At 36.0% G+C, this 13,099-nt stretch overlaps 1 protein-coding gene across 2 annotated transcripts in view; it reads left to right on the plus strand.

Moving 5' to 3' along the window:
* The window catches only part of LOC149168705 (UPF0613 protein PB24D3.06c-like), a 327,857-nt gene that overhangs the window by 218,807 nt on the left and 95,951 nt on the right, over window positions 1-13,099 (plus strand). For both annotated transcript variants that reach the window (XM_089428384.1, XM_089428383.1), the window contains one exon: window positions 7,818-7,926. In XM_089428384.1, the coding sequence (XP_089284510.1) occupies window positions 7,818-7,926 (109 nt within the window). The remainder of the gene's footprint in view (window positions 1-7,817; window positions 7,927-13,099) is intronic.

A 13,099-nucleotide genomic window follows, 5' to 3' on the forward strand; every position in this document is an offset into this window, starting at 1 on the left:
GGAACATTTTGCTTCAAAACTCTCAGACGAAGTATGTAAAATATGCATGACATGTCTTTCTTCATTTTTCATCTTCTCTGTCAAGAATGATGGATCAGTCTCACAGGTGTCATGAGTTATAATTTGATCTTTTATGACCGGTGGATCAGACATGCAAGCATCAATCTGATTCTTATAAATTTCCAATTTATTCAAGTCACTTTCAATTAGCCACTTTTCAATGGAACAAAGGACCTCATAATAAGATTGAGCTTGCTGCAACAGATAAGGAGGCTTCTGATTTGTTGACGTTTCCTTGTTTCTTTCATCCTCTGACTGATGCTGAAGTTTCTGTACCTGTATTGTTATATCACCCATTTGGTTAGAGTGTTCAACCTTCATAGCATTGACTTCCTTGGCATGGTCTTCCTCCATGCTCAATAACTTATTCTGAAGACATATTTGATTAGCTTCTATATCTTTTATTACTTTGTCATTATCTGCTTTTATGATCATCAAGCAATGTTGCATAGAGTTTATCCCTTTCTCATGATTTGCTTGTATGATAGCTAACTGATTATTATAATCGAATCTCATGATGGTCATTTCTTCATCCATATTTGACAGCTTGTTCTTAATCGCACTTATTTCTTTCTGATAACTTGTTTCCATGGCAGTCACTTGATTTGAATGATTGAATTCCATGATCGTCATATTTTCCTCGAGGGATAATAACTTGTTTTGCATAAAATTAATTTCCCTGTCATGATTAGCTTTCATGGTTTCCATTTCCTTAGCACGCTGACTTTGCATGTCGGTGTATAAAGTTCTCATATCCCTGACGTAATTGGTTACAAATTTTTCTTGATAAAGCTCCATATTTTTTACTAGCTGCGTTTGATTGAACTGCGTGTCTTTAATCAACTGCTTTAGTTTTTCTATAATTTGCTTATATTTTCCCTTTCATTGTCGACACTGATTTGACAACTTGTCCGTGTTTTCCCACTGTCATGGATTTGATTTGCAATGGTACAAGTGGATGACACATTATGATATGGAGAATTGTCTTGAAATCTTTCATCGATAGCTGGATCCTTCACAAGATCACTTTCATTCTGTTGCATAATTTTAGGGGCACTAGGCGAGCTATCTTGATAACCATATCTATCATTAAAAGCATTGACGATGTCTTGTAAAGAAGCGAAAGAATCTTCAGGACAATTATTAAACCAATTCAAAGCATCACCCTCTAAAGAAAAGACAAATAGACGCATTTTGACATCTTCATGATCATACTGGGGAGAACTACAATATCTGAGTATTGTATGAGTAAACCGACATAGATGCGTTCTAACAGCGACTGAATCACCACCCGAGAACAAAGACAATTTATGAATGGCCACTTCCGGAATATCATGGAGAACATCAGTAAATTGACATGGGGTAAACGAATCATCCATGATGAATTGCTTGAAGGAATAATGAGGGACCAAATGGATGATAGAGAGAGACCCCTACTCAAAAAAATCAAGGGATCTACAGGAAGTGAGCTTCTAGTAGAAATTCTTGTAAGAAATGAAAGAAGTGGAGTTGCCACTTGAACATGAGTCTAGCTCTAGAAAAGGCAAAAACAACTGGATATAGGGGAGGGCTTCTTGTCTGAGAAATAATAAATGAAAGAAGTGGAGTTGCCACCCAAACAAGAAACGAACTGAAATGTCCAGGTGCTAAAGGTGCAGATGAAACGATTAATGAGATGACGAAAGATAGGGCGATGAAAATATCAAATGACACCAGGAAATGTTGTGCCGCTTGACAGGCTAATGAATGGCAGAAAATATGAGATGATTAAAACGATGTCGAAGAAACCAAGGACATAAAAAACTCTGTCCTCGATGGGAATGCCAAGGAGTGTTGGCTTTGCCGGCGCGAATGAGAGATGAGAAAGATGAAAGATGAATGATGAGGAAATGTCGTTGAAACACTGAGAATAAAATGTCCCTGGCAATGGTGCCAAAAAATGTTGTCGCACAGAATGTCTAGGCACCACGACAACGGCTCAGATCGGGGGCTGTCACCTTGATCCCCAATTTCTTCATTTAAGCTGTCTCCCTACAGCAGGCTAAGGGGGGTAGACCCTATGGAAAAGTGGAATGAAGAAGAACTTGTTGGGAACCAACCAGTTCGGGAGACACGGTGAAGCGATAAAGCACTTGATTAAGATTTAGCAAGACTTATAGGATTTGATTAGATTTTAAACGATTGATACCGGTGCCTTATGGAGTCAACGATCTTGCTAGGGAAATTAAGACCAAGTAATCGATTAGCAACTGCTGCTTAGATGAACGACTATTTTATATGAAATGAAGATCTTAAAACTAATGTGAGATGCAAGAATCTTGGTTAATTTTAGTTAAATGCCTATTTAAATGTGAACCATTCAATCCTTTCTGTGTTGAGCCTGATTTCGTAGTAATTGGCAGATAGAAGATCAAGAGAAGCACACTAAGGTGTGATTAACGATACCTCTCCTGAAATTCTAACCTACCTGGTGCCTCTGGCGCTACAGAGAACTGTGGCTCTAACGACTGCAAGGTCACTGTTTTAAGTACTATTAAAATAGGCTTCTCAAGAAAAGACGGATGGAGATCTTTCTGTCTATCGACCAAGCTTATGCTTGGAAGTAAATTTTATCTATGCAAAATTAACTTATATGCAAATGCACCGGAAGATGAGATGAAGTTAGACTCGAGAACGAAAAAACACTTATGCCGCAAAAGCGCTCAATTACCCAAATGAAATTCTCACCTTTTTTTAGATGAAGACTTAGAAAATAAACTCTTGAAGATACTATAGTTAAAATACCAGCTTATTTCAATTCTTTTTGATACAATTTAGCTCAAAGAGAACAAAAACAACTTTGCAATTCGATATCAATGTCAACAGATGCTAAAAAAAAATACTCAGTTTATGAAACAAAGGATATGCATTTTATTACAATTCCATGACAGAGTACTTAATTTTCAGAAATTAATTTTTAGGACAACAGTAAGAAAAACTTTATGACATCAGCAATATGACAATGAAAATAGTAACCTATTAATGATATCTTTGTGCCAAAAATTTACCGAAATTTTTCCAAACTTGCCCACATGAATTATAAGAAAAAATTTCAGCCTGTTATGATGTGATTTCCGGAAATATATCAGATCATGAAATTTTGCCACTGTTATATTTCAGACTTCAGAAACAACATTATTCAGATATAACAATCACCCAAAATGTAGATCTAGGCCAAATTTTTGATACACATCAAACATAAATGATTTATTAATGTATTTAGCAAATTTTTTAGTTAATTTCAAACCACTTAGATGTGTTTTTCACCACTATTAGAAAGGTATATGGCTACTATAGAAAACAGTGAGGAAAAAGATGGTTTAGAGATCAAACCCTTAGGCCTTAGGCCTTGAAGATCACTTACCCAAGTTGCCAAAAAAAATTCAATATCTGAAACACAAATTTTTATCAATTTTTTTGCAAAAACCCACCAATGATTAGCTTCAGAAAATCAAATATTCAAATCAGAAACAGAGGAAGGGAATCTAGGGGCAATGAGAGCTAGCACTAGGCTAGGAGAAGGCATATCTGGGCTTAGGAGCCCCAAAACTTTAAACCTTTGCTCTGGAAAAATTATTTTTCTTCAGATCTTGAGATTTATTGCAAAATCTTAACGACTGGCCTTGCAAAAATATTTGGGACAAGATATTGCCCTCCAGGGCCTAGATCTATTTCAAAATCCCCAGATTTGCTTGAAAAATCTCAGATCTAAAGATTTTCTTGGCTGGTTTGTCAGATCTATTCCTGCACACAATCTTTGAGCCCAGATCTTGCCCTCCAAAGTCTAGATGTAGCTCAGATCTGAAAATTTTCTTGGTTGATTTCTCAGATCTATTCCTGCACAAGTGAAAAGAGAAAAACCCAATACCCAATATGTACAAAAATAGAGAAAATTCCAAAAAACCCAAATGTTAAAATTCAAAATTATTTTACAAAATTTTAGATCTACACAAGTAAATAATAGATCTATACAAATAATTTACAGATCTATACAAATAATTTACAAATCTATCAGATCTTAGGAGTATGAGTCCAACTCCGCTCCGAGGGCTTGAGAGCTTAGTACACGATCCAAAGATCGGATGATACTGACTGACAAATGACCTCCTATTTAAAGATAAATCCTCCAACGGTTAGTTCGAGTGATCCTTGTCAAAGCAATCTTGACCGTTGATGAGAATCAAAATTTCTTTTAATATCATCTGTTGAAATTTTAAATATTGAGGAAATTTCGAATTTTTCAATTAAATGCATTTTAATTAATTCAAAAATTAAAATTTTGAATTAATTTCCTCAAAATTTTGACTTTGACTTAATCTCATGGACCAAAAGCATAAAATTTAGCAAAATAATCAATTAATCTTAGTCCCTAGACCTCTTAAAATTTAATTTTTTAAAGGACCCACGAATTTTGCTTTTGGAAAATTTAAATTTACCTAGGACCTATAATTATTTAAATTTCTGGCTTAGGCTTTTAATTAATTTTGTCCAGAAAATTTAATTAATTAACCTATGAGGGGATAAATTATTTTTCTAACCCTCAAGACACTTTACATCATGATTTTTACATTTTTTACATCTCAAGGGGGAAAACCCATCTGAAATAGACCCTCACAGACTACTCAGTTCTGCAACACAAATATAATATAGCAGATCATGCAATTTGTAATAAAATAACATAACCAAATAGTTAGGATTATTCCCAAATCACTCTTACATAGACTCGATATAGAACACTAGGACTCCCCTAAGATCCCAGTGACAAAATCCATTCCGACTTTGGGAAAAGGTTGAAGGAAAACTTTGCCGACCATCCGAGAATGGATCAATGAGACAAAAAACCTCTCGAAATGTAGATCGTCGCCAAAGAAATAGGTTTACCTAGGTGATTACCTACACGACATGGATCTGCTAAGATTATTTACATTATACATATGTAGACTGGGTTTACATTATAAGACGATCCTCAGGCTGATGATGATAGTTGGATGGCAGGAACACATCAATCAGGGGCTATCCCTTTTGTGAAAAAGGGGGTGTATTGCTATGGGTCGTTGACACGTAGTGGTCAACACTGCGTATATATAGTTGTTTGTCCATGTATTCAAGCCGACATGAACAAGTGAACCGTCGTGTCTCCATATTTGAACTTACTGATATTTATATACATTTTGAGGCCGACATAATTGCTTTCTTCATCTTTTTGCTTGCTGCCTTCTTCAAGAGGATTGTGCTTGTCTTGGAGGGCTGATCTAGACACTAGGTTGACTCATTTACATTACATATATGCTCAAGAAGAGCTCTTTAACATTTTCTTTGACTCTTTGACTTTCCTATAGCACTTCAACATGTGCTGGACCTATGTAATGAGCAAGAAACTCATTTTATAATTTACAAAAATAATATTTCTTTTCTTTTACAAGTACAAAGATCAAAATTACATTTATGAAGACCAAACCTAGTTACACTTTCTTCAACAGAGAAGTGTGCCAACCTTTTTAAGAAACCAATAACATGCCTTGAAAATTGTACCCAAGAAAGGCGACACACCACTAGAAAGCTTCAACTAAGTCCAAATAGTCATACCAAGTGTGAAGAGGAAGCATATAAAATAGGGTGCCCAAGTTATTATCCTTAATTTGGACAAATAAGATTAATTTAACCTTTAAATAGTTAAATCAACTTCAACCATGTGCACAAAGGTTAATGCTCAAATATAACCATGGTTCTCCTCCCAGTTAGTTATCAGCAAATTCAATCACCATGGACATGTGTGCCAATGAATAAAGTGTTGTATCATGTAAAAAAAAGATGTTGTCCCTAGCAAAACCCACCCCTCCATGATAATAACAGAACATAAATTCCAACCTAATGTGCACCACTGCCAAAGGATATTACCTCAAAATTACGATCTAACTTTAGGAAAAGGTTAGATCACCATTAGTTCATAATGTAATACCTCCTCTCTAACTCAAACTTAGGAAATAATATATCAATGAGGGAATAAATCATGTAACACCTCCCTCCTAGATAATGTCTATGATTGTGACATTATAAAGTTAAATCTCCTAGGAAAATCCCACAACAGTAACATGAATCATCCCACCAAAGGGCATCTGAATGAATATCCTCCCTAGTAAGTACTTTGGCTGATGACTTTGCAGCATCATAAGCGAAAGGGACATAACAAAAAGACCAACCCATCCAACTGTCAAGTGTGTCCCCATCACACATCCAACATATAAAGAACACCCCTCTTAGTGCCACCAAATAATACATCATCATCATGCAAGCACGACTGGGAAACTTCAACAATCACGAAACATATATCTCCTAACCATCTTCATCTAACCTATTGGAGGGTGAGAACTATCATCCACATCCAAAGTAACTATATATACTAAAACACCATAATGAGCTAATATGCTGCACATTCATCGAAAGTGCAACCAAGTGGTGATCAACCAAGCAAGCACATGCAAAAAGACCACCAAGCAGTGAGCACAATCAGCACCCAACCAACGAGAAATGAGACTCTTCCAACTAAATATCTCCATCAAATGATCAAATGCAATGAAGAAAAGGGACTCCATGAAGATATATCTCCATAAGTCGGTCCAATGCTCCAAGAGTACCACCAGCAAATCTCCATCCATGTGATGAAAATCACAAAGTGGGATGTCATATAGTGTAAATTACATGGTGAATGTTATGTAGAAAAGGTGTTGTTTGTGGTGGATCTGAAGCATATGAAAGCATGAATATTGAATGTGTGGAAGCTAGATAGCGAATGGATATGTAAATACTAAATATGCATATCTAAATGAAAACTTTGCTCCTCGTAATGAAGACTAGCCTAGGGAAAAATGTATTATGAAGCAAAATATCTGGAAAATGGCCCAATGGAAATGTACTATCTCCCTTCAATCCTTTAGAGCAAAATGTGGTAAAAGGAAAAGCCATGCTGTGGACAGACGGCAGTGTCGGTGGCAATCATGGCCATGGCAATGTTGCCTTTGGTTGATGAGGGTTTGTCTTTGTAAACTTCAATGGTATTCCTATTGGGAAGGGGACTAGATTTGTTTGACTAGGACTCTTATGTACTCTTCTTATAGGGTATTACGAGGATATTTGGAGAGGGAGGTATTTGGCTTCATTTAGAAAAATACCCTTAGCAGCATGATTCTTCAATGCAAACTGACTTAATAAGTCTCAGCCAACACACCCCCCGACCCCTGCAACCCAAGGTGTAGAAGGGATGCAATCCCGTGTTATGGTTCTAGATTAGGAATTCGGGAGATCCATACCTATGGTATGTGTTGTTTATCAGGATATAGGCGCCTTTTGGGTTGTGTTTAATGGGTATTAAATCAAAGCTATTTTACAAATATCATGTATCCAATCTTGGATTATAAATATCATGAATACATTTAAGAATAGGACCATGGAGATTTGTTATAGGGTTTTAAGTTTTAAGTGCTGCAATTGCATAATGCCTAGTGGCAATAGTAGAACCTGGAATTAAAATTACATTTCACATGATTTATGTGTTTACCAATATATTTATTATTACTTTTTCCTTTGTTGATTAACACTAATTTTAAGTTCATTGTGTATCTATTAAAACAACTTTTACTTGCAGCAATTTCTTATTAATACTTGCTTTTTGGTTCTATGGATATGATTTCATTGATTAGAAATATTTGTTTTCATTGAAGGTACTATTCTCTTTGTGCATATATGGGCGATGATGATATGTTTAGTTCTGACCTTAGTGATGATCAACTACGACAGAGGCTGGGCCATATGTCAAATACACCATGCCAGGTATATTTATATTATTTTTTCAATTTTCGGCATCAAAACTTCTGACTTAGTATTCCTCTGTAAGCTTGCTGAAAAATCACTGTTATAACATATTTCTTCATCCTTATAATATTTTCATCATATTGACATGAAACCAAAGCTTATCTTATTAAACATCATCAAAATTGTGTGATGAAGACATGTTTAAAATATGAAAATTTATTTTTCTTTTCTGCAACAACTTTGGTTTCGAGTTTGTTAACTCGCATATGCCTATCTATTTTCTAAGAGTTCAGATGTTGCACATCCAGCAAGCTGAATCGCCTTCTTTGCTAGGAGTCTTCTTTTAAGTAGTTGAGTAACCACGTTTTAGTATTTACCATGCAACATATTGTCATACTGTGCATTAATTTGGAAGAATTGCTTGAATACAACAAACAAAGAGGGAATAAATGTTAGGGTTCTACCCTAACCCATTTATTTAGATACTTTATTAATGTATAAAGCAACCTTTATTGAATAAGGCCCATTAAATAGTTAGTTAATAGTCACTCCACAATAAGGGTACTATTTGTTAATAAGACCCAAATTAGCTAGTACGCTCTCAGTATAAGTGGGCCCATAGGTAGCTAAGATTTTCTATGGATAGGTATATATAGTATATAGAGTAGAAGCTTATGTGTTTTGTTAAGAATTGTTATTGTGTTTGGAGCACTGCTGATGTCCCCTTGAAGAGGCAAGTGAACATATTTCTCTAATTTTTTATTATCAAAGAGATCTTTCTTAGGGTTTATCTGTCTTTTTTCTTGTGTTATTGGGTTTTGCATTATATTTTATATGAATTGCACTACAATGAAATTAGTAAAAAAGTCACATTGACAACCTCTTGTTTGACCATTGACTCATCAGCCAGAAGAGAGTTAATATTGGTTGAAGAATTAAGCCCTCTACCATTGATGTAGAGACTGGTCTATCATAAAAGTACACCTCTTCTACACCTTGGTAGTACAGCAAATTACAAATTAAAATTCCTGCCCTATTTTGTTGTAGAAGCGTCTTTACCTTCACCTGCGCTAAGGGCTTTCTTTGAAACATCTTTTCCATCGACAAATTAGGCAATATAAACAAATTGATTACCTTCTCTTTTGTTTCCCTCTTGGCTATTCCATTCTTGTTTGAAGACAGCTGAAACTCCTTCCCATAATTCGGGTTGATTAAGACCAGGGCTTGGCAAAGGCTTGAAAGCATTCTTTGCTTCTTCACTTCATTTCAGATCATGTTTCTTCTTCAACTTAGTAGATATGGGCCTAATGTGTTGAAGAAAGTGTAACTAGGTTCGGTCTTCATAAATATGAAATGTACTTTTGATTCTTGTATTTTGTAAAAGAAAGAAAAATGATTATTATTATTATTGAGCTTGGGTTTCTTGCCCAAGAAATTTGTTTTATAGGTCAAGCACTAATTGAAAGTGCTTCTAGGGTTGTCCTAGGTCAAGAAGTCAAATAGGGACATTGTCATAATATGAAGACCCCATCGGGCATCTTGTAAATTGTAAAAAGAATTATTTTTGTATTTTACTGAGCCTTCCAAGACCAAGTTGGCTTGCCAACCTATCAAGTCGGCCTAGAAGCTAGAATTCGTACCCCTGGAAGACCTATATATAGGAGACAGTTTGACCTCACTTGGACACATTCATTCCTCTCTCTCTTATACAAAGGAAGAAGCAGAAAAGGGTAGCGAAGAAGGTAGAAGAAGGAGAATAAGTGTCTTGAGTTCCTCTCTCTCTCTTTCTCTCCACACGTGTGAAGACAAAGGTTGAAATTCTGCAGCTTTTCGTTAGGGTTTCTGCTACCGGGCTAGGGTTTCGTTGTGGAGGTTCGATCTAGTGAAAAAGATCTTAAGGAAGGGCCAACAAATCCCCCTTCTAGATCCAGAAGTCAAAGTAGGTCAAGTGAGGCAGCTGGAGGCAAAGAAGAAGCAGTTCTAGTCCACACGTGTGAAGTAGCAGCTGCTGTCGGGGGGTTGAAGTTGCAGATCTGCAGGGAGGATTGAAAAGTTGTGATTGGAGGTCGAAGTAGTGTTGCCGGAAGAGATTCTGTTGGGTTTGGAAAGTAGTGAAGCAAGCATATTCTTGAGAAGCTGATCTTGGTCTTGGAAGGGCTTTAGTGTTGGTCAAGGGTCTTGGTATTCATTAATAAAGAATATATAAGAAGAGATTGAAGGGTTTTCCTCTCAAGAGGAGAGGTTTTGCCCTGGCTTGGAGCCTACATCTTGTGTACTTGTATCTTGTTGATCTTCTTGTTTTGGTAGCTATTTGATGATTGAAGAACACACTTTAATAATAATAATAAGAAGAAGATAATCCTAATAAGTAAAAAGACATCACAAGCAATTATCATAGTTAGAAGAATCATTAATGTCATCTTGCCTTAGATTCTTCAACATAATGTTGTTTGCAAAGCTAGGTATGAATCATGATTAATGTGGCTAAAGAAGCATTAAATCACTTGCTTTGTTTTGGGCAGTGTGCTTTCATGAATCCCTTTTACTCCTTTTAAGTCCATCGTTATGTAATTTTTTGTGATTATGTTTCTCAATAGCTTTCCCTTGAATACCCTAAAGATTGACTTCTCCAGATTGACAGATATGCTAGGAGACCTATATCCATGAGAGATTTTTTTGTAAGTGTCCAATATGATCATTCCTATGTTTAGTAAAAAAAATAGTAAGATCACCCTAATATATTACAACGAACTTACTCAAAATATTATCAAATGCATAATCCATTGCTTGTTGGAATGATTCCGATGTTCATTATTTCAGAAGGCATCTTCACACATTCATATATTCCCTATGGGGTAGTGAAAGCGACTTTATACCTGTCATCCTTGGCCGCCAAACCTGATTGTAGCAAGAGAATCCATCTAGCATAAACACCATCTTTGATGTTGTTACTGTTTGAAGCACATGATTCATATTGGGCATAAAGTAATCGTCCTTAAAAGAGGATAAATTAAGATTTTGGAAATCAACACATATTTGGATCTCAACATTCTTTTTCTGCACTGGAACAACATTTGCCACCCAATTGGTGTAGCTAATAGGAGTGGTGATATGAACTACGAGCAATGACTGACATAGTTATTAGAATTTCACTGTTCATTGAACTGATAGGCCCTAGAAATGTGAACCAGACAGGAACTAGAAAAAAAATGAACCAAAAAAGTAGTCGACCAAAAAGTACATAAAATATTTCAAATTTTGAAGAAGAAACATATCTATTCATGCGCATCCATATGAATCCAAACCATTATACAAAAATATGCAAAATTTCATTTATATATAGCAAGGGCGCATACGACCAAAATAAGATCGAGTGCAATCCATCTATGAACCAAAAAACATCAATAAAGAGGCTCTAAATGAGTTGTAGAGTTGAAAAAAATCATGCTACAACAAATAGCTACATATTGGGATCCTCATCATCAATATCACCCTCTAAGCATTAAAATAAGATATAAAAAGCTTAACATGCCAAATTAGTGATTGTTCTTGAGTGAAGGGCACATTTTTACTAGGGTCACCACAGAGGAGTTCAACAATTAGTGCCACCAACATCGAGGTACATAGATGCTATGGTGCTTTTTATTAAATGCTAGTTCCATACCTTCATACATGAAAAAATCAAATGGAAACATTGCAGTCTTTCCAATCTTTCTCGAAAACTATTAGTTTGCTGTAGTGTCCCCATTTTCAGTTTCCTCTATAGTATAGCTAGGATGGATTTCTAGGGAACGTGATGGTCAGGTCACAGGAGTTGGATTACATCATCAAAGGTCCCAGAGGGGCTTTGAGAAGTTTTATGGGGTTTGATGGAATTCACTGTTCAAAATCAGATGCTCTATGTTGTTGCAATCACTTAAATTCTGAACTTCTTTATGCTGCAATATAAGTTAACTAATTGTAGATGGAACATAAGTCGTATAAACCATATGCACAATAGAAGACAACCAAGAACTCAATGGGACACAGAGAAGTTAGGTCAATGACCTCGGCAAAACCCACAAGGGGAACGTTAGAAAATCAGAAAGGCAGAAATATTTTCTTATGTAGATAATTATTTGTGATTCTTTTATCTTTTAGTTCATCAAGAAATTACCAAAACAATAGCACAAAGACATTAGATGTAGGTTGATAGCTAGGGCAAAACCCCTATCTAGGGGAAAACCTAGTCACCAATTCTTCCTTCAATAGTTTCACGGGATAATCCAAGACTCTTCACCTAGACAAAGAATTCCTCCACACCAAGTCAACCCTCCTTGCAGATGATAACCCTTCTATAGTAACTTTGACCTAGTAGCAACAACTTGCAATAGCAGTTTTGACCCAACAACTGGAAGCAACAATAGCAGCAAAAACTTCGACCTGACAATAGAGACTTCGATCTCCTAGAGGAATCCACAAGAGAGAGATGGAGACAACCCAAAATTTTGATTTTCCTTTTTTCTTCTTCTTTCTCAAACTTCGCACTCCTTGTTGTCTTCCTTTCTTACTTCTCACTTCCCAGCACTTTCTTCTGGATATCGAACTCAGAAAGGCAGAAATATTTTCTTATGTAGATAATTATTTGTGATTCTTTTATCTTTTAGTTCATCAAGAAATTACCAAAACAATAGCACAAAGACATTAGATGTAGGTTGATAGCTAGGGCAAAACCCCTATCTAGGGGAAAACCTAGTCACCAATTCTTCCTTCAATAGTTTCACGGGATAATCCAAGACTCTTCACCTAGACAAAGAATTCCTCCACACCAAGTCAACCCTCCTTGCAGATGATAACCCTTCTATAGTAACTTTGACCTAGTAGCAACAACTTGCAGTAGCAGTTTTGACCCAACAACTGGAAGCAACAATAGCAGCAAAAACTTCGACCTGACAATAGAGACTTCGATCTCCTAGAGGAATCCACAAGAGAGAGATTGAGACAACCCAAAATTTTGATTTTCCTTTTTTCTTCTTCTTTCTCAAACTTCGCACTCCTTGTTGTCTTCCTTTCTTACTTCTCACTTCCCAGCACTTTCTTCTGGATATCGAACTCATGAGAGAGAGAGAGTGAATACTCCAAATGAATTCTAACTGCTTGTATATATAGGCTTTTGGTGAGGTCGAATTACCTAGATTGAGGCCGACTTGTG

This window comes from Pinus tabuliformis, chromosome 4_2 (assembly GCF_031772625.1).
Source record: "Pinus tabuliformis cultivar Carrire ecotype Pingquan chromosome 4_2, CPIR1, whole genome shotgun sequence".
Classification (NCBI taxonomy): domain Eukaryota; kingdom Viridiplantae; phylum Streptophyta; class Pinopsida; order Pinales; family Pinaceae; genus Pinus; species Pinus tabuliformis.